The following is a 26,111-nucleotide window of genomic DNA, read 5'->3' as shown; positions in this document are numbered from 1 at the left end:
ACGTCGAAGCTCCTGTCACTCTTCTGGACCTCTGATACCCCCATCTGACTCCCTCTCGTTTATAACCCCACAGCAAACTTCGAGCACCTGGACTCAAGAATAAAGTCACCGACCGACTCAAATTGGACGTAGGGCACGTTGCCTGAACCAGTATAAACCCTGTGTCATTGAGTGCTAGGCCATATTCGATCATAACGTACGACAAAACTACAAATATTTACGTGTTGATCACTTTTCGCACCGACACATGGTTTTCGAGTTCTGAGAGGAAAATTAAACTTAGTATAGTGGTAAAATGGAGCATCCGACAGCAGCATCCTGAAACAAAGCCTGACCTGTTCACTCGCCGCCAGCCCACCACTCTAACGAGATTCAAAAAAAGAAAATGAAAGCCCACCACTCTAACGAGGAGATCCGCTGGCCCGCCAGCCCACCACTCTAACAAGGAGATACTCTGGCCCCGGTGGCCCGGTTGAGGTCAATGACGAGCTAGTGGAACAACACGCTCCTCGCGGATAGGCGTCTCTGTCAGTAGCAGTTGCTAATTATTCCCTCAATTCCAAATTATAAATTATTTTGGCTTTTCTAGATGCTATGTCTAAGTACATAGCAAAATTTGTTGTCTTAAAAAAGCCAAAATAACTTGTACTGTAATTTAGAATGGAGGGAGTAAGTTCAGCCCGTTCCACTGGTATTTACAGCCGTTGCCGGCTGCTTGTAATGTACAGGGAAAGCACACAGCAAGAACATCCACAGCCTGCAGCGGCAGCAGCTGTAAATATTAGCCAAACAGGTATTTCCAACAATATCAAGGTGCAAAACTTTTGCAGTGTATAATGACAGTAATACCAGAACGGTGTCTGTCACCCAGATAATTTGACAGAACCTGATGTATACAGTAACTCCCTTGGTTGAGAGGGAGGGGGTGTTACATGAACTCATTCATTTGCAAGCATCTGGTACAAGTGTAGCGCCGTCTATAACTAGTGAGAAAAGGTTCTCGAAGCTGCTCTATGTTTTCTCACCAAAACTAGCATTCTGAGACTGAGACCCCCAATGAATTGTATAGTCGAGAACTCATTCTCGAAGATGCTCTGCCATCAATTATTGTAGATATCACCCACAGAAAGATTTGTACAATGTCATCTTCATCCATGAACATTTGCCAAAAATCAGTCTCAATACTAAACAGAAGACAAGCTTTTCGCTGTGTATTGTATGCATCTCATATGCTGAAGCCTAAAATCAATTGTCTCTTGACTCTTTTGGAAGTATCTCACGTCTCCACAACCTTAAAGGGAACCTTCGACCTGCAAACAAGCAAACTCAGATTCTGCTGTCTAAAACAGCAGCCGCTGTAGTATTTGTATAGGGAACATACCTCGTGGGCTTCTCGAGAAGAATTTCAACACCTCATCAATCAAAATTACCTAACAATTAGATGAAATTAGTCTGCCAAATAGTTAATTGGAGAAAATATTTGTTTTGGAAGATCCAGAATGATGTTAAGAGGAAAAGATACAAGAACGCAAAAAATGGCCATGTCATAAAACAATGATATAAGCAAAACACATACTCCCTCTGGTCACAGAAACATGTCATTCAGGACAACATTTGGTCAAACCATAAAAACTACAAACATCAATAACTTTTAAATTATTTAGTTTGGAACCATGTAAGTTATATGTGTGCATTTGCATTCAAATTTACTTGCAACATCTCATAAAAAAAGGATTTTAAGAATAAAATCTAGAAGAAATTACTGGTAAAAAGATACACATTGAAGACCGTCCAAAGTCAAATGTGACAAGTATTTTTGACCAGAGGGAGTATCACCACAATTAATGGCATAACAAGTCAAGGTTGAGAGAGTACTAACAGGGAAGGATAGATAAAGAACAATTTTCCATTCAATCCACGACAACGGAGAGACCTGCATAAATAGAGTTTATTCGATTTATTTTTAACATAAATAAGATCAAAGGACCACTGAAGAACAAAGAAAGATTACTTACGGAGAAAAGGGCTGATAGTGGTTCAATGTACAGGACTGCTACATGAAGAAGCATTGTCAGAATAATGGACCCAACAAGCCACAGGTTACTCCATGGATGAATGACACTGCATGAGTGAAGCTACATTAGTACAGAGGTATTTTCGCACATGCCACAGCCTTTTCAGAGACACCTGTTATTCTCAAGCTCACAGAATGGGAGGGCCAAGACAAAACAAGCAGAAGGCCATGCACCACAGGACATAAAAATCTAGTTTTTGAAGAATGTCTGCTTCCAATATCATAATTCAAATCTCAAAAAGTGAGGTACATTTTTTTGGTTCTGTGTGAAGATAAAATGGCAATTCCTACGTTTCAGTGTTCATGGGCGATGTAGAAAACATAGTATTCGAGGACAATGGTTGTGCGAATACCTTAGATTGGATACATATGAATCTTTCACAAGTGAAAAGACAAGACAAGACAAGATGAGCGTGTTCGAGAAAAAAAAAGACAAGATGAACAATGCAAAAACACAAATAATGGATGCAAGGTGGCAATCTCTTACGCTACAGCCAAACCCAGGTGACATTTCAGGATCTTCAAATTTTTGGTATTAATATATTTACTATTTTATAATGAATATATTGTCCCCCTAAAATGGTACTACTGTAATAGTATGGTATTGCCGGTTTAAATATAACACCACATAAATTAGTTGCCATAGTGGCATTTTGGAAGCTTTCAGTGCCCAAAGCATCAACATATTTGTTACTGCAAGCAGCACGTTCTACAGCCTTACAGGTTACACCAATAATAGAAACCATAGAACATAGTGCCAGTAATGAAGAACAAAGAGCTCTTACAGCAGAGATTGGTTTTCACTTAGGTTATTCAAGGCATTAAACATCTCGACAACAACAAGCACAGTCATTGAAACAGTTGATGGATGACGATCCTCAAATATACTGCAAGAATATGAAGTTTGCCTTGTAGAACATGAATCAAAATTGACCTGCAAGGGTAAAAGAAAAGTTTGGAGTGTATAGAATAAGTAATGTATATTAGGGTCCTAGAAGAATCATCAGAAATATAAACTAGACCATAAACTCATTTAGCAACCATGTAGAGCAAATGATACATACAAAGATCAACCAACATCAGTCTAGACTGAATCATAATTGACCTATGAAACCATGCAAATTAACTGTCGTTCTGTGGTACTGTTCCAGTGTGAGCCTATCCCAGTTGTTAACTGGGATTTCCCTTGTGAGTAATTTCTTTTATTTTAAAATAAGATACCTGGGTAAAGCCAATTCGCTAAACAACCATCAACTGAGACATCATAGCCTATACGATCCCAAAGCCCGGGATTTTATTTTTTATAAGCTCATCACAGGGCTATGTTTATGATCCAATCATGAATCAGACTCTACCTTTGCTCTCATAATCTCATATATGCTTATTAATAGACCATGAAAACTCATTTTCCAAGGTGCTGATTGCTCAATTGACTCCAATAAAATAGTTTGGAGCTATCAATATTAGTGACTCGCACACTACAAAGTTTCTATTGTAACAAGAAAATTTTTCCATATCAAGTTTTATAGTACCCGTTGGGCCGTAACCCTCTTAGCGACGCGCCATGTCGGAACCCGCGTATGGTGTTAAATGAGCAAGGGCCGGGTCGTCACCCCCGTGACGCGCCGTGTCGCGATCTGGACACGGTGTCAAGTGAGCAAGGATCGGGCCGTCGCATCCTTAGTGGCACGCCACATCGGCACCCGGGTGTGGTGCAAAATGAGCAAGGGTCTTCACACCTACTTCGGCGGGTGCGAAGGGTAAGGAAGCTAGTCGAGCCAACTAGGATCCGTTTAGGTAGCTGGAATGTAGGGTCCCTTACAGGTAAGTTAAGAGAGTTAGTGAACACAGCAGTCAGGAGGCGTGTAAATATCTTATGCATCCAAGAGACTAAATGGAAGGGGCAGAAGGCGAAGGAGGTGGACAATACCGGCTTCAAGCTCTACTACACAGGGATAACTTCAAATAAAAATGGAGTAGGAGTTTTTGATTGATAAGAGCCTCAAGGATGGTGTGGTGGAGGTGAGAAGGCAAGGGGATAGGATCATCTTAGTTAAACTTGTCATTAGTGATATGATCTTAAATGTAATTACTAATTAGTGCGTATGCTCCCCAAGTAGGCCATGATGAGAGTGCTAAGCGGCTTTTCTGGGAAGACTTAGATTGCTTGGTTAGAGCTGTCCCTAGTAGCGAGAAGCTCTTTATAGGAGGTGATCTTAATGACCATGTAGGTACATCAAGTGCAGGTTTCGAGGCGGTTCATGGGGGTTTTGGATATGGTAGTAGGAACCAGGAGGAAGAGGAAGTCTTAGACTTTGTCATAGCTTTTGATCTGATGATAGCTAACACTTTCTTTCGTAAGAGAGTCCCATTTAGTGACATTTAGTAGCGGCCAGTACTCTAGTCAAATCGACTTTGTCCTTACAAGAAGAAGGGATAAACGAACATGTGTGCACTGTAAGGTGATACCTGAAGAATGTGTGGTCGCTCAACACAAGCTGGTGGTGGCTGACTTCCGCTCAACACAAGTTGGTGGTGGCTGACTTCTACTTTCTGGTGCAAGCTCATGGGATCAAACAAGCTAGGGTTGCTAGAACAAAGTGGTGGAAATTAGAAGGGGAGGCATCAAAGGTCTTTAAGGAAAAGGTCATTGAAGTGGGCCCTTGGAATGATGAAGGCGATGCAAACAGCATATGGGAGAAGATGGCAACATGCGTTCGGAAGGTTGCTTTAGAGGTGCTTGGAGTGACCAAAGGGAGCGGATGCGACTCGAAAGACACTTGGTGGTGGAATGAAGATGTGCCAAAGGCTATTAAGGAAAAGTAGTGCTATAAGCGCTTGTATCATGACAGGTGTGCAAACAACATAGAGAAGTACAAGGTGGCAAAGAAGACAGCAAAACGAGCGGTGAGTGAGGCAAAGGCCCTATGAGGATCTTTACCGACGTTTGAGTACGAAGGAAGGAGGGAACAACATTTATAGGATGGCTAGGGCTTGCGATAGGAAGATAAGGGACTTCAACCAAGTCAAGTGCATAAAGGATGAGAGGGAGCAGCTCTTGGTGAAGGAGGATGAGATCAGACATAGATGGCAATAGTATTTTGATAAATTGTTCAATGGTGAGAACGAGAACACCACCGTTCAGCTGGACGACTCGTTTGATGACACTAACAGGCGCTTTATGCGGAGGATTCAAGAATCGGAGGTCAGAGAAGCCTTGAAAAGGATAAAAGAGGGCAAAGCGATGGGCCCTGATGGTATCACAATCAAGGTGTGGAGATGTATCGGGGATATAGCTACAATATGGCTAACCAAGATGTTCAACAATATCTTTCGATCGAACAAGATGCCTGAGGAGTGGAGAAGAAACATATTGGTACCAATCTACAAGAACAAGGGAGATATCCAAAGTTATACTAATTATCGGGGAATTAAGTTGACGAGCCACACTATGAAGTTATGGGAGAGAGTCATCGAGCGTTTGCGATGAACGACGCAGATATCAACAAACCAATTTGGTTTCATGCCCGGAAGGCAACCACAGAAGCAATCTTCTTAATAGGACAGGTTATAGAGCGGTTTAGAGAGCAGAAGAAGGACCTCCACTTGGTTTTCATTGCCTTGGAGAAGGCTTATGACAAGATACCAAGAAATGTTATGTGGTGGTCTTTGAACAAACATAAAGTCCCATCAAAGTACGTGACCCTCATCAAGGACATGTACAACAATGTTGTGACTAGTGTTCGAACAAACGATGGTAACACAAATTACTTCCCGATTAAAATTGGACTTCATCAAGGGTCAGCCTTAAGCCCATATCTCTTTGCCTTGGTAATGGATGAGGTTACCAGGAACATACAAGGGGATATCCCTTGGTGTATGTTGTTCACTGATGATGTAGTGTTAGTGGACGAAAGCTAGGCGGGAGTAAATAGGAAACTAGAGTTATAGTGACAGACCCTTGAGTCTAAAGGTTTTAGATTGAGTAGAACTAAAACTGAATACATGAGATGCGACTTTGGCGGAGTTGTACAGGAGGAGGGAGATGTGAGTTTCGAAGGTCAAGTAGTGCCTAAGAAGGATACCTTTCGGTATCTGGGATCGATGCTACAGAGGGATGGAGATATTGATGCGGACGTTAGCCATAGAATCAAAGCAGGGTGGATCAAGTAGCGACAAGCTTCTGGCATTCTCTGTGACAAGAGGGTACCACAAAAGCTAAAAGGCAAGTTCTATAGAACGACGATTAGACTGGCTATGTTGTATGGAGCAGAATGTTGGCCTACAAAGATTCGACATTTTCAACAACTGATTGTTGCAGAAATGCGTATGTTGCGATGGATTTGCGGTCACACAAGGACCGAGTTCAGAACGATGATATACGTGATCGCCTAGAGGTAGCACCAATTGAAGAAAAGTTTGTCCAATATCGGTTGAGGTGGTTTGGCCATGTCCAAATGAGACCTCCAGAGGCACCAGTTGCATTGTGGAGTCCTAAGCTAAGCTAATAATACGAGGAGAGGTAGAGGAAGACCGAAATTGACATAGAAGGAGGCAATAAAAAGATACTTGAAAGCTTAGGATATACCTAGAGATCTATGTTTGAATAGGAGTACTTGGGAAGCAGCTATTGAAGTGCCTGAACCGTGACTTAGGGCTCTTCGTGGGTTTCAACTCTAGCCTACCCCAACTTGCTTGGGACTGAAAGGCTATGTTGTTGTTGTAAGTTTTATAGTAGAGCTCTCCCCTATCGTTGTCCTGTAGATAAAGAAACAACTACATTCCACTCACTCAGACATAGTTGCACAATATTCTGTCAAATTGTCAATGAGAAAAGTAGTGCACAAACAGCAGACACAGATTGTCATGCGAAATTAATACTCCCTCCCCCAATCCAAATTATAAGTCGTTTTTGGCTTTTTTAGATTCATGGCTTTTGCTATGTAGACTAGGTGCATATTAAAAGCCATGAACTAGAAAAACCAAAGCGACTTATAATTTGTAATGGAGGGGATACTTGGCATGGCACTACATGACTACCATGTTGAAGAATAAACTTTTGTTGGATTGTTGAGGATAACACTCCCAGCAGGTCATGGAACAATAGTTCCAGTAAATACACAAAGGTACCAATGGAAAAAAGGAAAACAATTCCAAATTCTCAACTTACCAATTCAGAATATGGTAATCTAGGACCATTCTCAGAATAAACGAACCACCAAACAAAACCCGCTATAGTAGCAAGACCAACATAAGCTGCATTAGCAAAAACAGAAGACAACAAACAAACATGGGTCAAAAACCACTGCACTTATCAGTAGGAATAATCAAATAATAAGTAGATTGAAGAAATGAACCTCCAATGACCAAATAACGGAAAAAGAGCCATCCACTAACCACAGCTTCATTAACCTGGGATGCAACAGAAAAGGAGCATTGTTTAATATCTGAGATAGCAATTAGAAAATTTAAACCATAGCATTTTACTTGAAATCACTTGTCTAGCAATTCCTAGTCATTAATATAAACTCATGCATGTGGCAATCATCTAGTTTGATATGTAGTCATCAAAAGCAAGTGATTAGCAAATCTACGGTCTCATGGATACAAGGAGTTTGCTTAATGCAACATCCCACAGATTGCTATTTTAGCAGTATTCTTGTAGCCAAAGAATTTCAAGTGCAAATAATAAGGCTCAACAAGTCTGTTATACTGCAGCTCACTTGACTAATTGAGTACCAATAAAACATGCATTAACACATAGTTTCGACAAAAGTTTAAGCAAAAGTTACCAGCATGAAATCATAGATAGCTATTGATACTCCGATAGTCAGGTGCACAACCAAATTTTTAGTTGTTTATTACCTTCCGAGGCTTGACTGTCATGATGTTGCCATCAGGCTTATTGAAACCAATTGCAGTTGCAGGCAATCCATCAGTAACAAGGTTCACCCAGAGTAGCTGGACCTGCAAAGCAATGATGAAAAGGGTAAGCATAATTTACATCCATAAATAAAAAGAAGAAAAAATCACAACCAAAAATGTATGGTGGAGCGGGTCAACATAAGCACAAGGGGGAAAAAACTCTGGCACATGATAAAAATGTGGCATACAACATTTATGAAGATCATTATCACAATAGTTTGTAAACAAAAAATAAGAGATACAAGTATACACTCACAGGTACAAGTGTGTCAGGCATCCCAAGCACTGCCGCCACAAAAATACAAACCACCTCCCCAATATTTGATGAAATCATGTACCGGATAAACTGCTTCGTGTTATTATATATGGCCCTTCCCTCCGCAACAGCCTATGAACAAATTGTAGAATAGGATTCGGATAAATCATCAACTGAAATAATAGCTGATTGTTCTCATTATTTGTATATCATGCAATGAAAAATAATCTTACTGCAACAATCGTGGCAAAGTTGTCATCCGCCAAAACCATGTCTGAAGCACTCTGAGATAGAGAAACATTACAAGTGCATTCAGTGATTAAATGCATGAAACAATCGTTATGAATAATTGGTTATCTAAGAAAGGGCAAGATTGATTATGAAGGAGTATATAATTGGTGGAATATTAGATGTATTGCATTGGGCCTCATGGGCTGATTATATAGGGTATATAGGACTAACACCTCACGTGGGTACACAATGTCGTACTATTCCTATTTACGCTAACAGATTATATGGAGCTTCACTCAGTTGCCATTTGCTGAGAGACACAGCACAAAGGCTATTTAGATAGACTCAGCAAAACATTCATCCCAATTTGAATAAATACAAAAATGTTTTCATTAGCTGGTGCAAATATCTTTCGACAGGAGAGTATACAGGCTCGGCTCCTACGAGCACACGACTGAGGTAGAGACCATTCTCTTTGTGCCAATACCCCAAGAGATTCATCCAAAGCTGTAGTCTACTGTACAAGCTCCTTCCTGGAGTCGGCACAGTCAGGACTGGCTGGTTGAGGAGGCAGTTTTTTATGCCATCTGGGTCTTACTGGCAGTTTTCATCCCCAAAAGAATGGAATGTATTTTTGGTGACTCTTGTAAAAGGTTGGATTCTTCCTGCAAAATTGCGCTATGAATCACCTGATGTATGTCAGGCGCCCTTGAAGGCAGCGCAGCTCCTCGAGGTCGATTTCTAATTAAGTTGGCTAGAGAAAATGGCCCGATTTTTTTGTGTGTCTGAGTCATACTAGTCATGTTAGCGACTTAGGAGCCAGTTTTACACCAAGAGGGGGTGGGGGGTGGGGGGGGGGGGTTAGGAGGGAGGGGTGCTTATTTTACTTCTTATTGATACCTTTGCAACTGCAGTTCCTGATCCCATTGCTATTCCTATATCTGCTTTCTTGAGTGCAGGTGCATCATTGACACCATCTCCAGTCATAGCAACCTTGCACATGAAAATGAAATACAATTTAGTATATGGAAACGGATAATGGTTGCAGTTTGCCATGTCGTTACTGCGATAAATTAATTGGCCATTAAAGTAAATTTGGCATATATCAATTATAATGATAAATAAGAAACAGTGTCTGAGCTACATAAAAAGACCTATGCAATAATTAATAGAAACCCTAATGACAGAAGTGTCCTTAAAGAAATACAAGCCACCGATTTTTGTTAGGTACAATGCTGCGATCCCATCATTGATGACTAAAGAAGAACGACGGGGTGGTTTGATGATAGGTATCGTATATAAATGTTAGCTTACCACTTCATTGTGTGTTTGCAAGGCTTCAACAAGCATCTTCTTATGGGAAGGTTCCACTCTGCACCATCCAGTATAAATTATCAGGTTAGTGTTGAAAGTAAAGAACTGAGAACATCACTATGTGATATCATATTTACATTATTTTAAAACAAAGCTTAACATCAATTATGAGTAACTGCCCCATGTCGTTAATGTGCAGAAACAACCAAATCCAACCCAGTGTTGAGGCTGCTGCTAGGTCTAATTTTTCATATTCAAAGGCGGTTCTGACATGTTATGGTGGGCAGCAAAGTAAGAATTGAAAATCTTTTCCTTAGGAAGTCGAAATTGAGAAACAAAATCCTCTTCACTCGAACATTATGAAATTCTGAATTAAAAATAATTTATTTTCTCACAGCCTGGACAATGGTAAGCAAACTATAATGCACAGTACAAGTAGCCTTCTTGTTCCCATTTTTAACCAGAAATTTTTCAATTACACTATGTTCTCATTCCTTGAAACAAGAAGTACCATAGGCATATGATCACTAACAAGCAACAAGAGAAACCCGATCTATTTCATACCTTGTAGACACCAGGTCACTATTATTTTTGTTTTAGATTATTCTCTTGTGTGGTCATAGCTAATCTTTCACCATTTACACATCCCCTTGTCTAATGCATGTGCAATCAGCAAGCGCCAGATTACATAAGAATTTGGCCATCATGACTGCTCTGGTTTGGTAAAATAGCAAGACCCTTATGTTATTGTGCACTCAGCTTTTATAAAAGAGCAGACCCAGTGCTGGAGGCTCCCACATGAGTGGGGTCTGGGGAAGGGAAAAACCGAGGCAAGCCTTCCCCCCGCAAATCTGCGGAGAGGCTGCTTCGAACCCACGACCTAGTGACTCAGTGAGACAGCTCTCACCACTGCACCAGGCCTGCACTCAGCTTTTATAGCTTTCAAAATTCAAACTCAGTCAAAAGCTAAGCAATGATCTGGAGCAATGTGTCCAAAAGCATTTTTCATCCACCAAAATAATTCCTGACGTTCTACATTGTCCTTTTAGCTTCACAACTCAAGACCTTTCAAAGGAATAGCTGACCTGACTTATCTAGAAGACAATGATAAGAAATTACCTTGAAAACAGAACCATCCTTTGTAATGCATTTGTCCTTTCCAAAGGAGGCAATCCTTCAAATTCTGATGCTGTATAGGAATACCCTGCAAAGTCATTCAAGTGCTCAAAAGCACCAATTTGCCGACACAGAGATTCTGCTGTAGACTAAAAGAGCGCGTATTAATTTTCTCACCAGTAGCAAAAGTACTCAAAAGCCTAGATTTCACCAACCTTGTTATCCCCAGTAACAACTATAACACGGATCCCCGCAGACATACAAGAGTGGATAGCATCCCAAACTTCTTCTCTTGGTGGATCAAGCATTCCAACCTTAACAAGTACCAAAAGAATGGTTTCATCAATGGCTAAATCATTATCATACGCAACAGAAACAAAAGGCAAACCACATTACAACAAGAAGAAAATGTAACAGAAAACAAAGGAAGAGAGGAAGAAGCAGGAGAATGATAAACCATACCAATCCTATAAATGTGAGGTTGGCCTCATCACCATAAGAAATACTTTGTTGACCAGCTGGCATCCGTTTTAATGCTAATGCTAAGCACCTTAGTGTGTCTTTCCCTGCAAAACTAGAGTTTCGAGAGCATTTAGCATATTTATACTATAGCCTAAAACTATAATATATGTTTTTAAAGTATTCAATCTAAACAAAGTTTACAAGTGCATGAAAACAGAACAATCAATCAAAACAGCAAGTTTAACCGAAGGAGAAAATAATCAAGGTCCCTTGCCAATGTGTCAGAAGTATTACTACCTACGTTGATATTTTGTTTTCGCGAACATGCAAGAGAGCTGCGTATCATTATTATTAAAAAGAAACTAACTACACTGATATGAGCTGGATATTTTAATATTATACTATTATAGTAAGATTCCATAAAAGCATGCCTTAAGACAGATAACATATGAAAAAGGCTAACCTTTGAAATCTAGCTTCCAACTCGTTACGAATGTCCATAGTCAGTGGTACTGAAGAACCATCATCATTGCACAATATATGTGTGCATTTGGCCATTATACTTTCAGGTGCACCTTTTGAAAACATAATTTCCTGGTGTTTTCTACTGCAGAGGACGCTCATCATTTTGCGGTCTCGGGAGAACTCTAGAACGGATATCTGAAAAAATCAGAAAATAGAGAATGAATTTTGAAAATATGAATATAAAGAAATCGAATATAAAGAAAAGAGGCTGATTATATGTATAAAAAAAAGATAGCCTCATTCAAGTGATCATGAACTTGTCAACATGGAATATTTCAACCACATGTCTACACTAGTTTACATAAAAGGTTAACAGGATGAGTAGATCAAGATAACGTTTATGCAGATACAGTTGAAACCTTCCAGAATATGGGAGGAACAACTGTTGACGCTGCTGGGACTTTAGAGGCCCTTGCATACAGTATCAGCCATATTCCTGAGTGAGGATCTAAATAGTACCGTTACCACTTACCTGACAAAGGTTGATTAGACATAATGTGGAAAATAATAAAGCATTTGACAACAATGAACAATGAGAGCAGTGTCAGTAACACCATATGGTCTACTGTACTAATCCCATCAGTTGTCTATGTATTTGAGGAACTGTGCTTGCTTGGTAGGGACTAGTGACCAAGGTGCAGAGTGACGAGCAATTAAGATGCCAAATGTATTCATCAAACCTGAAGTTCTCAGGCAGCATTTGAAAACCATGAAGTTATAGCGATCTGACTAGAAAGTCATTCAAAACTTGTTTCATTTTGCCTATTTACTAAAGGAGACATTTTCTGACTTTTTAAATATACTAGAAAGAATTAGTTCATGGTCAAAAGATATTCCCATAGGAAAATACAATGATGATCTTTAAGGGAATCACAGATACAGCAAGTTTGTAGTACAGAAGAAATATAGCAATTTTTTTCTTCTTAATATAAAGATACGCAGCTCTCCTGTGTGTTCGAGAAAAGAACAAAAAAAATATAGCAATTCAAACAAGATGAGGGTAATAACCTTTCTAAATTGATTTTCCCAATAACGGTTGCAGTATGATGCACGCTCGTGCTTAGTTAGCATGTTGAGGGCTGAAGGCATTGAGTCAAAACCAGGAAGACCAACCTAAGAGTAATGTACAAAATGAACATTAAAATTAAAATTTAAATCAAGTTCATAAATCCCGTGAAAGCAAAAGTGCACAGATGTTTATCTATATGCAGTAACTGACCTTCTCCACCAGCACACGCAGAGCAACTTCAGTGGACTCTCCAATTTTTTCATAAGATTTTTTATCAGGATTGTATTGTAGAGTGGACTCGTTGCAAAGAGCTGAACACATAGCAAGATGGAGGAGACATGGCGATTGAGGGGGAAACTCTAACTGCAACAGATGAAAGTCTTTAATTAGTTCTAAAACCCTAAATCCAAAAGAGACTTGCAACTATACATGTGTAATAACATAGGTGGTGTAACAAATGGCGATAGCGCGGGAGTGTTTCACATACTGTCCAAAAAAATCAAGTACACATCCAAAAGGGCATGTAATGGAATCAGTCCATCTGCTCTGTGCTGAGAAAGTAAAGTTTACGGATTGAGAAAAAGCTTTGTACTAAACTCAGCGTCTCGCACTGGCAAGTAGTCGGGTAGAAGGCTTTGTCAATTGTCAGCATGAAATACACTACCAATCATACTCTGTTCTGTTTCCCTAATGAAAATCATTCCTTGATGAAACTGGACTTCTCTGAACAAACTGCTAAAATCTCCAGGAGGGGTGTGATGGGCCATTTCAGGTGCTAGGCGTTACCTTCTATAAAATGCAAGCATTTTTCTCTCCCTAAATTGAAGAGAACATAACTTATATTCAATAATGCAGGTTTTGAGATTTTTTGCACTATAGAAATCCCAGAAATTGTTGGAACCTAAAGAATATGGTATTTACCTGCAACCCGCCAGCATCATAAATAAATCCATCAGGAGCAAATGTTGTTCCACTAATGGAGTACTCATCAGTCATTGGTCTCTGGTGCACAGACCGCACAACGCACACCTGTGATGTTAAAAAAAAAAACATTTTAAGCCATGCGATAAATTTGAATATATCAACCTGCCATGAAAATAAATTTTAATTAAAAGATCCTGTTGTATTTCAGCTACATATCATACTGAGAACCTGTATATGCAACAAGGATAACATAATGGAAACGGCTAAATAAAAGAGAAACACATCACCTTTGACACAGACATCATGTTTGTTGTAAGAGTACCAGTTTTGTCACTGCAAATAACTGTTGTGCATCCTAATGTCTCTACAGAGGGAAGTGACCTAACTATGGCATTCAAGCGAGCCATTCTCTTGGTACCAAGAGCTAAGCACCTAGAAGAAAACAAACAAATGATTTATGAGGTTTATTTCAATGTGGAATGGAATAGAGTACAACACCACATGTAAGCAAACATGATCTTGGGACAACCGAGAAATTGTTTCACAGGAAACTCACGTTGTTACCACAGCTGGGAGACCTTCTGGAATAGCCGCGACAGCAAGAGCAACAGCTACCTATCAAACGAAAAACAACAGAGTACGTGCTTTGAGAAACAATATTAGGAGCAAAATGCAAATGAGTAAGGATGAGTCACATAACCATACACCCACAGTTGCGGCAGTAATTTACAAAATCAACTAAAATGGTGTACTATAGTGATGAATTATTTATTAGCAACTCTGGTGATAAGTTGTTGAAGATGCATAACATGTAGTGCATTTAATGGTCACAAAAATATAAAGGTGTGAAGAAGATTTTTGACAGGGTCAGTTGACTTGGTAATAAACTGGAGAAGCATAAGTTGTACCTACACAATGAAGTAAAAAACAAACAAAGAAACATGATGAGAAGACATCCTCCAGGATTTATTAAGAGGGGAGAACCAAACCCTTTTGGGAGGTACTCACACAATCTTAAGAGTACCCAGGTTTGCGGGCAGTTGGGCGTCCTCACAGCTGGAGGCACTACCAAGTACCAAAATGTAATTATCTTATAATAAAACCATACCCACACATCTTAGACCCGACCAGGGGGGAGAGGCATCTCCCTGATTATGCCCTTAAGAAGTCTGTGCCAGCCTTCGAACCTGGACTGGTGACAGGGGTTTCATCAACCCCCAGACTTCAATGGTCTAACCAGTGTAACTCAGGAAAAGTTGGCATACTGCACACATCTTGCAATCACTAATATATACTAAGGCCTGTCAACCCCAACTTCAAGAGCTAAGGTTTGTCAGAGTGAGTTTTTACCTAAAAAAGTCACTATGCATGCCACCAGAGAACATTATAATGAAAAGAAACACATAATAAATATGAACAAACAACACAAGAAAACTCAGTCCATTTGTGAAAAGAATTATAGAATCTAAACAGCTGTCTTTCATGGAAGAGAACTATAGTCAAGTTAGACAATGCAACCAACTAGACTGCAAATGTGGTCCCAATTCCCAAAGAATGGATCAACATGGTCAAATAATGTATCCTGGCAGCAGACACACACATACACACACTTTTATAGCATAACTTCAAGTGTTCAACCTAATAAATAAGATATTACACCGATCGAATGTTACAGAAATGTGAGTTGAAACATAGGTGCAACAGCATACCTTAAAATAGTGGATGGCACCCCTAACAAAGCCACCATGAGAAGGGTCACGAAAATGTCCAATATTCACAACCCAAACAAGTATGCAGATCCCTGCTATCACCTGAAAATAACATTGTATTATGGAGAAGCTTGAAAAGGCATTTGAACTGCACAATTTGTCTGGAATAAATGCAGGGGCCCACGTTCAACAGAATAAATATTTCATTTCTCTCTGTGACACTATAATATTTATCAACAATATGATTGTGTAATGACACTGCAGCTTCTAATGATAAGTCAAACATTAAGATCCAGGAAAGAATATTAAACTAATGCTGCTCGGATTGTATAATGTCATCAGTCTCTCGATAGTTGATACATAAAATGTTTCAATGATCACTTCAGTGCTAAATTTCAATGCCATAGTATTTCTTAGTTTTGGAAGGAAAAAACAATAACTCACAACTTGTTAAAAGGACCATGATCACCTTTGCCAAAAAAGTGCCAAATTCATCAAGCTTTTTCTTCAAAGGTGTTGCTTCCTGTAATATTGTGAGAATTTTAACTGTGAGCAGAATAATCATTATATAAATCAGGGGGTTAGGCTACAATTAATCAAAGTACAAATAGGCATACTAGTTGCAACATAAAAGAGAGGTAAAGTTAGAATGAAGTTAAATCGCATAGTTCAATTCTCACTGAAGGTGTAAATGATAAGAAATATAAGTGCTCAAGTACTTACATCCTCTGTTCTTAGCATAGCATCACGTATACTTCCCATTGCAGTATTAGAACCAACCCCAATAACGATTGCTCTTGCTCTACCAGCTACAACAACAGTTCCCTGGGAAACAACAACAGCACAAACATAGACTTCTCAGAGGAGGCAACAAAAGTTGGAAGAGTAAAAAGATAATATAGGTGTTTTAGAATGTGCATATTCAAAGATCATTTCAGCACAAGTACCAGGAACTCAAGAAAAAACTAGGGTTAATTTGATCTATGCCGTCACAATCGTCATGTTTCTGAGTTCTACCATTATTATTAATCTATATGGAATCATGCCACCACAAGATTTCATGTACCTGAAATATGCCACTTTATAAGTTTAGGGCAATGTTGGGCCCATTACAAGCAATTATAGTCTCATATGGACCAAAATGCCTCTGCTACTCCCATCTTCCTCCACTCACTGACGTGCGACCCCATGTGTCACCCCCTCACTACCACCTGAGCCCCCACTACCTGCTCCTCCTCTCATGATCAGTGTCTGCCTCCTGTCCCTCCTCCCATGTCCAGCCTCCAGCTGCCGGAGCTCGGGATAACCCGTGCCACCTCCACCGCCTCCTCTCGCACGATGAAGAAGGCAAACAGCCCCTCGAAGATGCCTCCAGCTCTGGGCTTCAACTCGTGCGCAGTCGAAACAGCAGAACCAGCAAGTGGGAGCGTGACGTGTGGGGCGGCACCAGGTTGACGTGCAGGCACAGCTCAGCAAAGCTACGGAGCCAGCGGCGCAGCGAGGCTGGCATATGGTGGCAGTGAGGTCAGCAAGCAAGGTGGCGTAGAGCATGGGCCGGTGACCGGCGAGTGTGGGCACGGCAAGGCTCCAGACCCGACACACAGTGAGGCCAGAAAGCGGGACAGCGCAACGCGCGGGACCGCTGGCCATCAAGCGTGGACACTAGGCTCCGGAGCCGGCGAGCACAGGAGCAGGGGTAGTGCAGCAAGGTCGGTGTGTGGTGCAAGCAAGGCTTCATTGGCTGCTGCTCGAAGCTCGTCCAATCTAGTTGTGCGCAAGGGGCCACACCCACCTCCAATGTTAACTTTAACAGTGGCTTCAGTGGCGGAGGATCATTGAGACCAAAGGGGGCCATGGCCACCCCTGATTTTGATTGTTTCTTAAGAGTAATAGTGCTTATTGAGCAGTAAATGTTGAAAATCTATGTGGATTAGCACTAATGGCCTCTCCTGACTTTAAGGTGAAGCTCCGCCACTGTGTGGCTTGGCGGTTCCGCAAGTCGGCAAGGACTGCGGTGACGCGGTGGGGATATGGGAGCGGGTGTGTGACATCATCAAGTTCGGGGGGCCTGGCGCTGCACGGAGGAGTCCATGGAAAAATGCCGGACTAGCCGAGAGTATATGGATAAGCTCCGTCCCTAGCGGCCACATGCTCATCCACGAGGCAGCCGCTCCGCATCGTACTGCCTCCATGAGGAGAGAGAGAGAGAGAGAGATTTTGTGATCATGGCCAGATTCAAGGGTGGCACGAGGAAGAAGAGAGCGAGGGTGGCGTGAGGAAGAAGAGGGCAAGTGAGACTGGTATTTTCATCCATACGAAAATAACATAGCCCAAAAGATAGTCAAACTGCATCCCAGACGTACAGCGTGGCATTGATCCAATTTTCTACATATTGTAATGGCATGGTTCCAAAAGATGAATAGTAGTGGTAGAACCAAGAATCGTGACAATTATAATGGCATGGATCAAAATTAAACCAAAAAACTAATATTGTGTATATAAAGTCTCTCAACTACTGCTGCTTCACTACAGGTTCAGAACCGATCATGCTCATGCAAAGACTCCCCCCCCCCCCCCCCCCCCCCCCCCACCACCACCACCAACAACAACAAATCAAATAAATGGGAATGAATCGAAGGCAATCTAACTTGTTTGCTTTTATCCATAATATATGGATCTTTCTAAATTTTCCAATGAAGATGCTAACAAGAAGAAATACAACAGAATATGTCACTGACTGTGAAGAGCGGGCCAAGACATGCAGATATAAGAGAGTTTCACCAAACAGGATAAATTAAATGATAAAGAATTGGAAACTTCTATGTGGTGTTAGTTATCATATTACATGCATGATTTTATGATCATAATGAAGTTCCAGTTCCATTGAATTAAGCTCATTAAATGACACTGCTAGTATGGTTCGCTTACCGAAAAGAGAATGTTTGTTTTGTCCTGATAGACAGCATTTATTGCTGGAGTTGACTCAAGCTCTTTTGCCACTGAACAGCTTTCTCCTAGTCAAACCACAAATCCACAACAGTAGTAAAAAGCTATATTTTCAGTAACTGGTATATTATTGTGCAGCTTATAATTCATACAGATTGCTCTACAACCACATGTTCATCAAGGAAAAGGGACAGCTACACCTGCTCACCAGGAGCTCCAGAAGATCAATTAATGACTCTATGCCATATGGCAAATAGCCATGTTTTTTTTATAATGAAGCTATTGCTAAACTGGAAATGTTCAAGAAAAATGTTTAAAGTGGTGGGTAATTTAGTCAAAGTATTTTTCCCCTAAATCTTACCATAAAATGTCTATCGGAGCAAATGGTTGATACTACTTTTTAAAACCAAACAGTGAAAGAATATTTTATGAATGCTAAAATAGAATGGCCTTATTCACAAGTATTGTTATGCTATTAAACTATAAAGCTTCAGAATTCATTTTAGGATGAATGAGTGGATGGCACAAGAAAACAAAAGGAGTACCTGTAAGAATTGCTTGATCAACACGCAATTGGTGACTTAACATTTCAACCATTCTCATGTCAGCCGGAACTTTGCAACCAACTTATCCACAAAAGGGAAAGCAAGCACCAACCAAACAACATCAGGAAAATGCTAATCATAGTACTAAAAGAAAAATCATCAGATGAGCAATTGACAGTACCTGCTACTTCAACTATATCTCCAGGGACAAGTTCTGTTGCTGGAAGTATAGAAAAGCAACCTACAGGATTAACATTGATAAATGTGCTAATCAGCTAAACATCTAACAAAACATACAAGACAAATAATTTTAGACTGGATTTTAGAAGAATTGTCTCAAATCATTTGTTGTTTATGTAGTATGAACTAGCTAGTATAGCAGAGCATTGTTTTGACTGATGGTGATGCTATGTCTGGAACTGTGATTGTAAAGGAAAATACTCTGTATAGTCTATATGCAGTGATTAGCTTTAGAGGGTTGCTACCACTTTACACTCCTGTTGTCGAAGATAATGGTACATCCTCTAGTGCATGTATATCTTTGGTTCCTGGCTAATAATAGGCTGCTACTAGAGATAAATTAGCTATTAGACGAAAGTAGAAGATATGTCCTGTCTTTTCTGTGGCAGGAGACAACTACAAGGCAAGTTCAATTGAATGGCATGTCGAGAGTTGTGTTGTGTCAATGGTGAAGTGCTTGCTCTTGAGAGCACTGTGTTTTGATGTTGGCAAGTGTGACCAAGAATAAGCTGAACATGGATGACATAAATGCTGTGGGAACCTTTTCTCTAAAAATAACATGACTGATAGTTTAGTTTAGAAAAAACTGGGTTCTGGGAACAAATGTTTTACAACATTTGTTGGTCAAGACTCTTAAAACTTAGGTGCCATTTGAATCCCGGTGGATTCTAAAAATATGGATTAAAAAAGTCTAGTGTGTTCATTGGATTCTGTGTCTGTATGTTAAAATCCAATAGAATCTAGCCTGTTTGGATGGGATTCTAGGATTCTGAGATTTTTTTATCCAGATCCATAAAATCCCCTTGAAATCAAACGGGGCCTTAGTTTTGATGGCACAAGCAGAGCAATATGGTAATTGGCCCCTGGACTTATCCAATCAAAATATGATTTTGAGACCAAGTGGATAGATAGTGTTGACAAAGCATACAAGAATTAGCAAATGAAATTCAATAATCAATCGCTAAAACTTCTTAGTTCTTACCATTGCGCAACACCGTTGCAATATCAGCTTGATAAGCACGAAGCTCCTACAGATTTGGTAAAAATAAGTCATCATGGATGGTGGAAAAAGTTCCCATTGCAAGCTAAATTAGAGTTAAAGAATACTACGAAAGGTGATTAACAAATTGTAGCATGTGGTATTGAGATATAGCATGCATACAAGAATCAGTTATGCGGCAATAAGCATAGGACATTAATAATTAGGACCAAACTGTTCTGCCTATAGCTCCCAGTGCCAAAAAAACTATAAAAAACACACCCAGGTGGCCAAAAAAAGGAAGTAGGTTCTAGACCACCTCATAGTTCCACCTATATTTAATATAGCTCTGTTTCTGCTGATATTGATCATTCTCATTTGTACAAACTATCTTGTAACATGTGCCAGGAAATAAACAATCATACAGCAGGAACGATATCCTCAGAGCTAAACACAACATTAGGGGAACTGTTTAGAAGTGAGAACCTCAAGAGCTTTTTCAGCATTCGTTTCTGTAATCACACCCACAGCTGCATTTGCTGCTAGTATCATAAAGATAACCTGCAGTGCAAACATCAAAGTGCCAGGTCATTTGTTGGCTGCAGGTCATTTTCAACCAATGGGATGTATCCAATTTACCGAAGGTTCCAAAAATGCTGATAATCCAGTTTCACCATTCATTCGGGCCAAAAGGAACGAGATCACAGCAGCTGCTATCAATATTTTGACGAGTAAATCATCAAACTGCTTCAGAACTAACTTCCAAAATGGAGTACCTGGGTATGATTTTCCATATCAAAAAAATATGAACAGTAAAGCGCATATGAAATTGGAAATTGCTAGTTCAAAGCACAATCAGAAAAAAGAAAAAGAATAAAAAAAATGTAGGGTGTACAAAAATAAGGGTGGGTAGTTGGAATGTAGGGTCGCTTACAGGTAAGTTAAGAGAATTAGTTGATACCGCGACTAGAAGGCGTGTAAATATATTATGCGTTCAAGAGACTAAATGGAAGGGTCAGAAGACGAAGGAGGTGGACAATACAGGTTTCAAGCTTTGGTACACAGGGACAGTCGCGAATAGAAATGGAGTAGGAGTTTTGATTGATAAGAGCCTCAAGAATAGTGTGGTGGGAGTGAGAAGGCAAGGAGATAGGATTATCTTAGTCAAGCTTGTCATTGGTGATATGGTCTTGAACGTAATTAGTACGTATGCCCCCCAAGTAGGCCTCGACGAGAGTGCTAAGAGACAGTTCTAGGAAGACTTAGATGACCTGATTAGAGATGTACCTAGTAGTGAGAAGCTTTTTATAGGAGATCTTAATGGGCATGTAGGTACTACAAGCGCAGGTTTCGAGGCAGTTCATGGAGGTTTTGGGTATGGTAGTAGGAATCGGGAGGGGGAGGAAGTTCTGGACTTGGCGGTAGCTTTTGACCTGATGATAGCCAACACTTTCTTTAGAAAGAGAGAATCTCATCTAATGACCTTCAGTAGCGGACAACACTCTAGCCAGATTGACTTTGTCCTCGCAAGAAGAAAGGACAAACGAGCTTGCTTGGGTTGCAAGGTGATACCAGAGGAGTGTGTTGTTTCTCAACATAAGCTTTTGGTGGCAGACTTTCGTTTTCAGGTGTGTGCCTTCAGGGATAAACAAGCTAAGATAGAAAGAACAAAGTGGTGAAAACTGAAAGAGAAGACGTCAGAGGTATTCAGGGAAAGGGGTATCAAAGAGGGCTCTTGGAAGGAAGAAGAGGACATAAACAACATGTGGGAGAAGATGACAACCAACATTCGAAAGGTGGCCTCAGAGGTATGTGGAGTAACCAAAGGAAGTGGAGGCGAGGCTAAAGATACTTGGTGGTGGAACGAGGAAGTCCAAAGGGCTATTAAGGAGAAGAAAGAATGCTATAGACGTTTGTACCATGACAGGAGTGTGGACAACATAGAGAAGTACAAGGTGGCAAAGAAGACTGCAAAGCGAGCTGTAAGTGTGGCAAATGGTAGAGCGTACGAGGATCTTTACCAACATTTGAGTACGAAGGAAGGAGAGAATGACATTTATAGGATGGCTAGGGTTCGTGAAAGAAAGACAAGGGACTTCAACTAAGTTAAGTGCATTAAGGATGAAAGGGAGCATCTCTTGGTGAAGGGGGGTGAGATCCGACATCGATGGCAAGAGTATTTTGACAAATTGTTCAATGGTGATAATACGGACACAACCTTTCAGTTGGATAACTCTTTTGATGACACCAATAGGCGCTTTGTGCGGAGAATCCAAGAATCTGAGGTCAGAGAGGCGTTGAAAAGGATGAAAGGAGGTAAGACGATGGGATCGGATGGTATCCCAATCAAAGTGTGGAGATGCCTTGGGGACATAGCTATAGTATGGTTAACCAAGCTGTTTAACCATATTTTTCGATCGAACAAGATGCCTGACGAGTGGAGAAGAAGTATATTGGTACCGATCTACAAGAATAAAGGGGATATTCAAAATTGTACTAATTACTGGGGAATTAAGTTGATGAGCCATACTATGAAGCTATGGGAGAGAGTTATCGAGCATCGTTTGAGAGCAATAACACGGGTCTCTATGAACCAATTTGGTTTCATGCCCGGAAGGTCAACCATGGAAGCTATTTTCTTAATAAGACAAGTTATGGAACGGTATAGGGAGAAGAAAGACCTACACATGGTTTTTATTGACTTGGAGAAGGCTTATGATAAAATACCAAGGAATATTATGTGGTGGGCTTTGGACAAACATAAACTCCCAACGAAGTACGTCGGGCTCATTAAGGACATGTAGAATAATGTTGTGACTAGTGTTCGAACAAGTGATGAAAACACGAATGACTTCCCGATTAGAATAGGACTACATCAAGGGTCAGCTTTGAACCCTTATCTGTTTGCCTTAGTGATGGATGAGGTCACAAGGGACATATAAGGGGACATCCCTTGGTGTATGCTTTTCACGGACAATGTAGTGCTAGTTGATGAAAGTCGGACAGGAGTAAATCAGAAACTGGAGTTATGGCGGGAGACTTTGGAGTCCAAAGGTTTTAGACTCAATAGAACTAAAACTGAGTATATGAGATGTGACTTCGGCACTACTACTCGGGAGGAGGAAGATATTAGTTTGGAAGGTCAAGTAGTGCCTAAGAATGATACCTTTCGATATTTAGGATCAATGCTACAGAGAGATGGGGATATTGATAAAGATGTTAGCTATAGAATCAAAGCAGGGTGAATGAAGTGACGCCAAGCATCTAGTGTCCTATGTGACAAAAGGGTACCACAGAAGCTAAAAGGCAAGTTTTATAAGACGGCGATTAGACCTGCTATGTTGTATGGTGCAGAATGTTGGCTTACGAAAAGACGACATGTTCATCAGGTTAGTGTCGCGGAAATGCGTATGTTGTGTTGGATTTACGGTCATACAAGAAGGGATCGAGTTCGAAACGATGATATACGTGATAGATTAGGGGTAGCACCAATTGAAGAAAAGCTTGTCCAACACCGGTTGAGATGGTTTGGACATGTCCAACGGAGACCTCCAGAGGCACCGGTGCGTAGTGGAATCCTAAGCCAGGGTAGTAACGTGAAGAGAGGCAGAGGAAGACCGAAGTTGACTTGGGTAGAGACAATAAAAGGAGACTTGAAAGGATGGAATATACCCAAAGACTTAGCCTTAGATAGGAGTGCTTAGAAAACAGCTATTCACATGCCTGAACCTTGATTGCTTCTGCTGGGTTTCAACTCTAGCCTACCCCAACTTGTTTGGGACTTAAAGGCTTTGTTGTTGTTGTACAAAAATAAGGGTGGCCTCAAAAGTTTGTCTTAATTAAATGAAGTTATAAAAGACGCATATCCCAGAAATAACATATGTGCCTCATACATATAAGAGCATGTGATTATCAAATGAGAAAAGATGACAAAGCAGGAAGGTAATTATACTTGTAAGTAGAATGCAGCTAACGTGTAATGAAAGGTATATTTGTAAATAGAATGCAAAGAAAAAAAGCAATAGCACCACATTAGCTGAATAAGTTTCATATGTAATTGCTCAGTGTTGTTTGCATTGGGGATACAAAAACAGCAACAAAGTTCTATTGTTGTTGTTGTATCCCAACAGCAAGCAGCACAAACAAATAACAGGAAGAAACTTGTTTAAGTAACTTCGTAGAGCTATGATGTATCTTCCTACAAAGAGTACACAAGCGCACATCAATTAATTAGAGTTAACTTCATTCTCTCAAAGATGATAGAAAATGGTACGTCTGGATTCTTGGTAGAGAAGCTCATTAACATTATATTCCAATGGTAACAAAAAATATGGGACTACTGACTGGGACTTGGGAGTAAAACTGTCAGGTGGGTTCAAAAAGGTATTATGTATTGTACTGCAACTGCAAGACACACAAAACAAAAGTGGGTGCTATAGCTTACTTTCTTCTTGGGGAAGCACTGGAGATAGTCCATGCATGAAAACAACAAAGACAAATCAGATAGTCATCAGCAAAAATGTAAGAATCCAAACTTAGAATAATGCTGCAATGCAAAAGGTAATTGTCCATGAACACGCTAACTTCCAAAACACACTCCAATTGAAACTTTGAACTGATAAATAGCTGGGGACTCCAACTAGATTAAAAGCATGTAAGGCTGTAGTTATGTTAGATCAGCATAAAAAACATGGCCCAAGACCAAAAAAAATTGACGCATTTCATAATGTTGTCCTAACAGTAGCAGCTTTATTTGATTCATATAACACAACTGTTAATGCTTATGAACTGTGACACTACCTCCACCTTTTTTTCTGTCAACTTATCCAAACATCAGGTGAGGTGAGAAATGGTAGAGTGATTTTATCACAAATAGCCTCCCCTCAGCAAGGTCCAGTGAACTAGCTTCCATATCTAGAAATTATCTGAGTTTAGATGACGTTAACCACTAGTCACTACAGCACTAAACAGTGATGAGCCCCGGATTCTACAAAAAACAAGAGAGTATATAACTGGTTTGCTTTGCATTAACGACCAAACTCTCATATGGACGAACATGGTGAGCATGAATTTCATAGGTCCACTGGTTCATGAAAAGCAATTTATCAACAACAGACACTCTTTCACCTGAAAAAACAGTCTGCATGCAGTATAAACTAAAAGCACTCTCCCAGTTCAGTTCCAAACTCCAATGCATAGCATAGCATTTCATCTTTAGTAATAGATATGACTTAACTAAAACGGTAAAAGCATTAACATAGTTACTCGAGCACTGTACATCTACTGCTATACTGACAATGTTCAAGTTTTTATGTTTGACGCTGTAACCAGCCAAACCATATATAGAAAAGACAAATAGCCTCACCGTTTTTGCCGTATAGCCTCGCATTCTGCTCCACCTGCGTTCGGAACCAAAAATGAATAAGCGCAACCCCACCCCCACCACATTATTACCAGTACGCAAACTGAAATTCACATAGCGAAACGCTTCAGTTCAGTACCTGCGAGTCAGAGAGGCCCTTGGTTTGATCCACGCCAAACGCCTCGAGCACCTGCGAGAAGCGGGGAGGCCAGATCCGTGAGAGGCGGCGGCGGCGGGGGGTGGAGGTCAAACGAACGCACGACGGGATTGAAGTCGGGAGGCACTCGTTACCTCGGCGACGGACTTGGCGTAGGCGTCCTCCATGGGCGGCCGGCGCCGCCGCGGCCTCTGGGGCGCCGGGGAGTGAAGGCTGTGCTAGAGAGGAAGGTAGCGCGCGAGCCGGAGAAGGGAGAAGAGGTGCGGCTACAACTACAAAGCGATCGCGTCTGCGCCGTTTGGCTGTGGTGTTTGGTAACGGTCACGCCCGTACAGGA

At 40.6% G+C, this 26,111-nt stretch overlaps 1 protein-coding gene across 1 annotated transcript; it reads right to left on the bottom strand.

Annotated features, from left to right (window-relative positions):
• Nucleotides 1-765: 765 nt before the first annotated feature.
• On the bottom strand, nucleotides 766-26,111 carry LOC136456022 (calcium-transporting ATPase 3, endoplasmic reticulum-type-like). The gene is made up of 34 exons (XM_066455810.1): nucleotides 25,909-26,111; nucleotides 25,757-25,807; nucleotides 25,621-25,654; nucleotides 24,700-24,717; nucleotides 20,895-21,031; nucleotides 20,742-20,816; nucleotides 20,259-20,304; nucleotides 19,218-19,277; nucleotides 19,037-19,117; nucleotides 18,474-18,559; nucleotides 16,269-16,370; nucleotides 16,015-16,068; nucleotides 15,546-15,647; nucleotides 14,393-14,451; nucleotides 14,124-14,268; nucleotides 13,834-13,941; nucleotides 13,123-13,275; nucleotides 12,912-13,016; nucleotides 11,842-12,038; nucleotides 11,379-11,490; nucleotides 11,132-11,230; nucleotides 10,920-11,065; nucleotides 9,801-9,858; nucleotides 9,387-9,479; nucleotides 8,489-8,539; nucleotides 8,256-8,387; nucleotides 7,940-8,041; nucleotides 7,432-7,486; nucleotides 7,245-7,330; nucleotides 2,860-3,008; nucleotides 2,016-2,121; nucleotides 1,880-1,933; nucleotides 1,382-1,430; nucleotides 766-1,310 (listed from the first exon to the last, which is right to left on the bottom strand). The coding sequence occupies exons 1-34, from the start codon at nucleotides 25,939-25,941 to the stop codon at nucleotides 1,246-1,248; spliced, it is 3,003 nt and encodes a 1,000-aa protein (XP_066311907.1). The 5' UTR covers nucleotides 25,942-26,111; the 3' UTR covers nucleotides 766-1,245.

The sequence above is a fragment of the Miscanthus floridulus genome, chromosome 1 (genome assembly GCF_019320115.1).
Source record: "Miscanthus floridulus cultivar M001 chromosome 1, ASM1932011v1, whole genome shotgun sequence".
Lineage (NCBI taxonomy): Eukaryota > Viridiplantae > Streptophyta > Magnoliopsida > Poales > Poaceae > Miscanthus > Miscanthus floridulus.
Note: the sequence above shows the minus strand (reverse complement) of the source record. Positions and strands in the feature narration are given on the sequence as shown.

Bases quoted from the DNA above. Each gene is read 5' to 3' on its own strand.
- LOC136456022 (XM_066455810.1), bottom strand. From the start codon at position 25,941: ATGGAGGACGCCTACGCCAAGTCCGTCGCCGAG. The intron at 12,039-12,911 runs GTTATTACCCTC...TGATTTTTTCAG, and splicing joins GGGAAAATCAATTTAGAAAG to ATATCCGTTCTAGAGTTCTC. The intron at 11,066-11,131 runs GTTGGTGAAATC...GCGCTCTTTTAG, and splicing joins TTGTTACTGGGGATAACAAG to TCTACAGCAGAATCTCTGTG.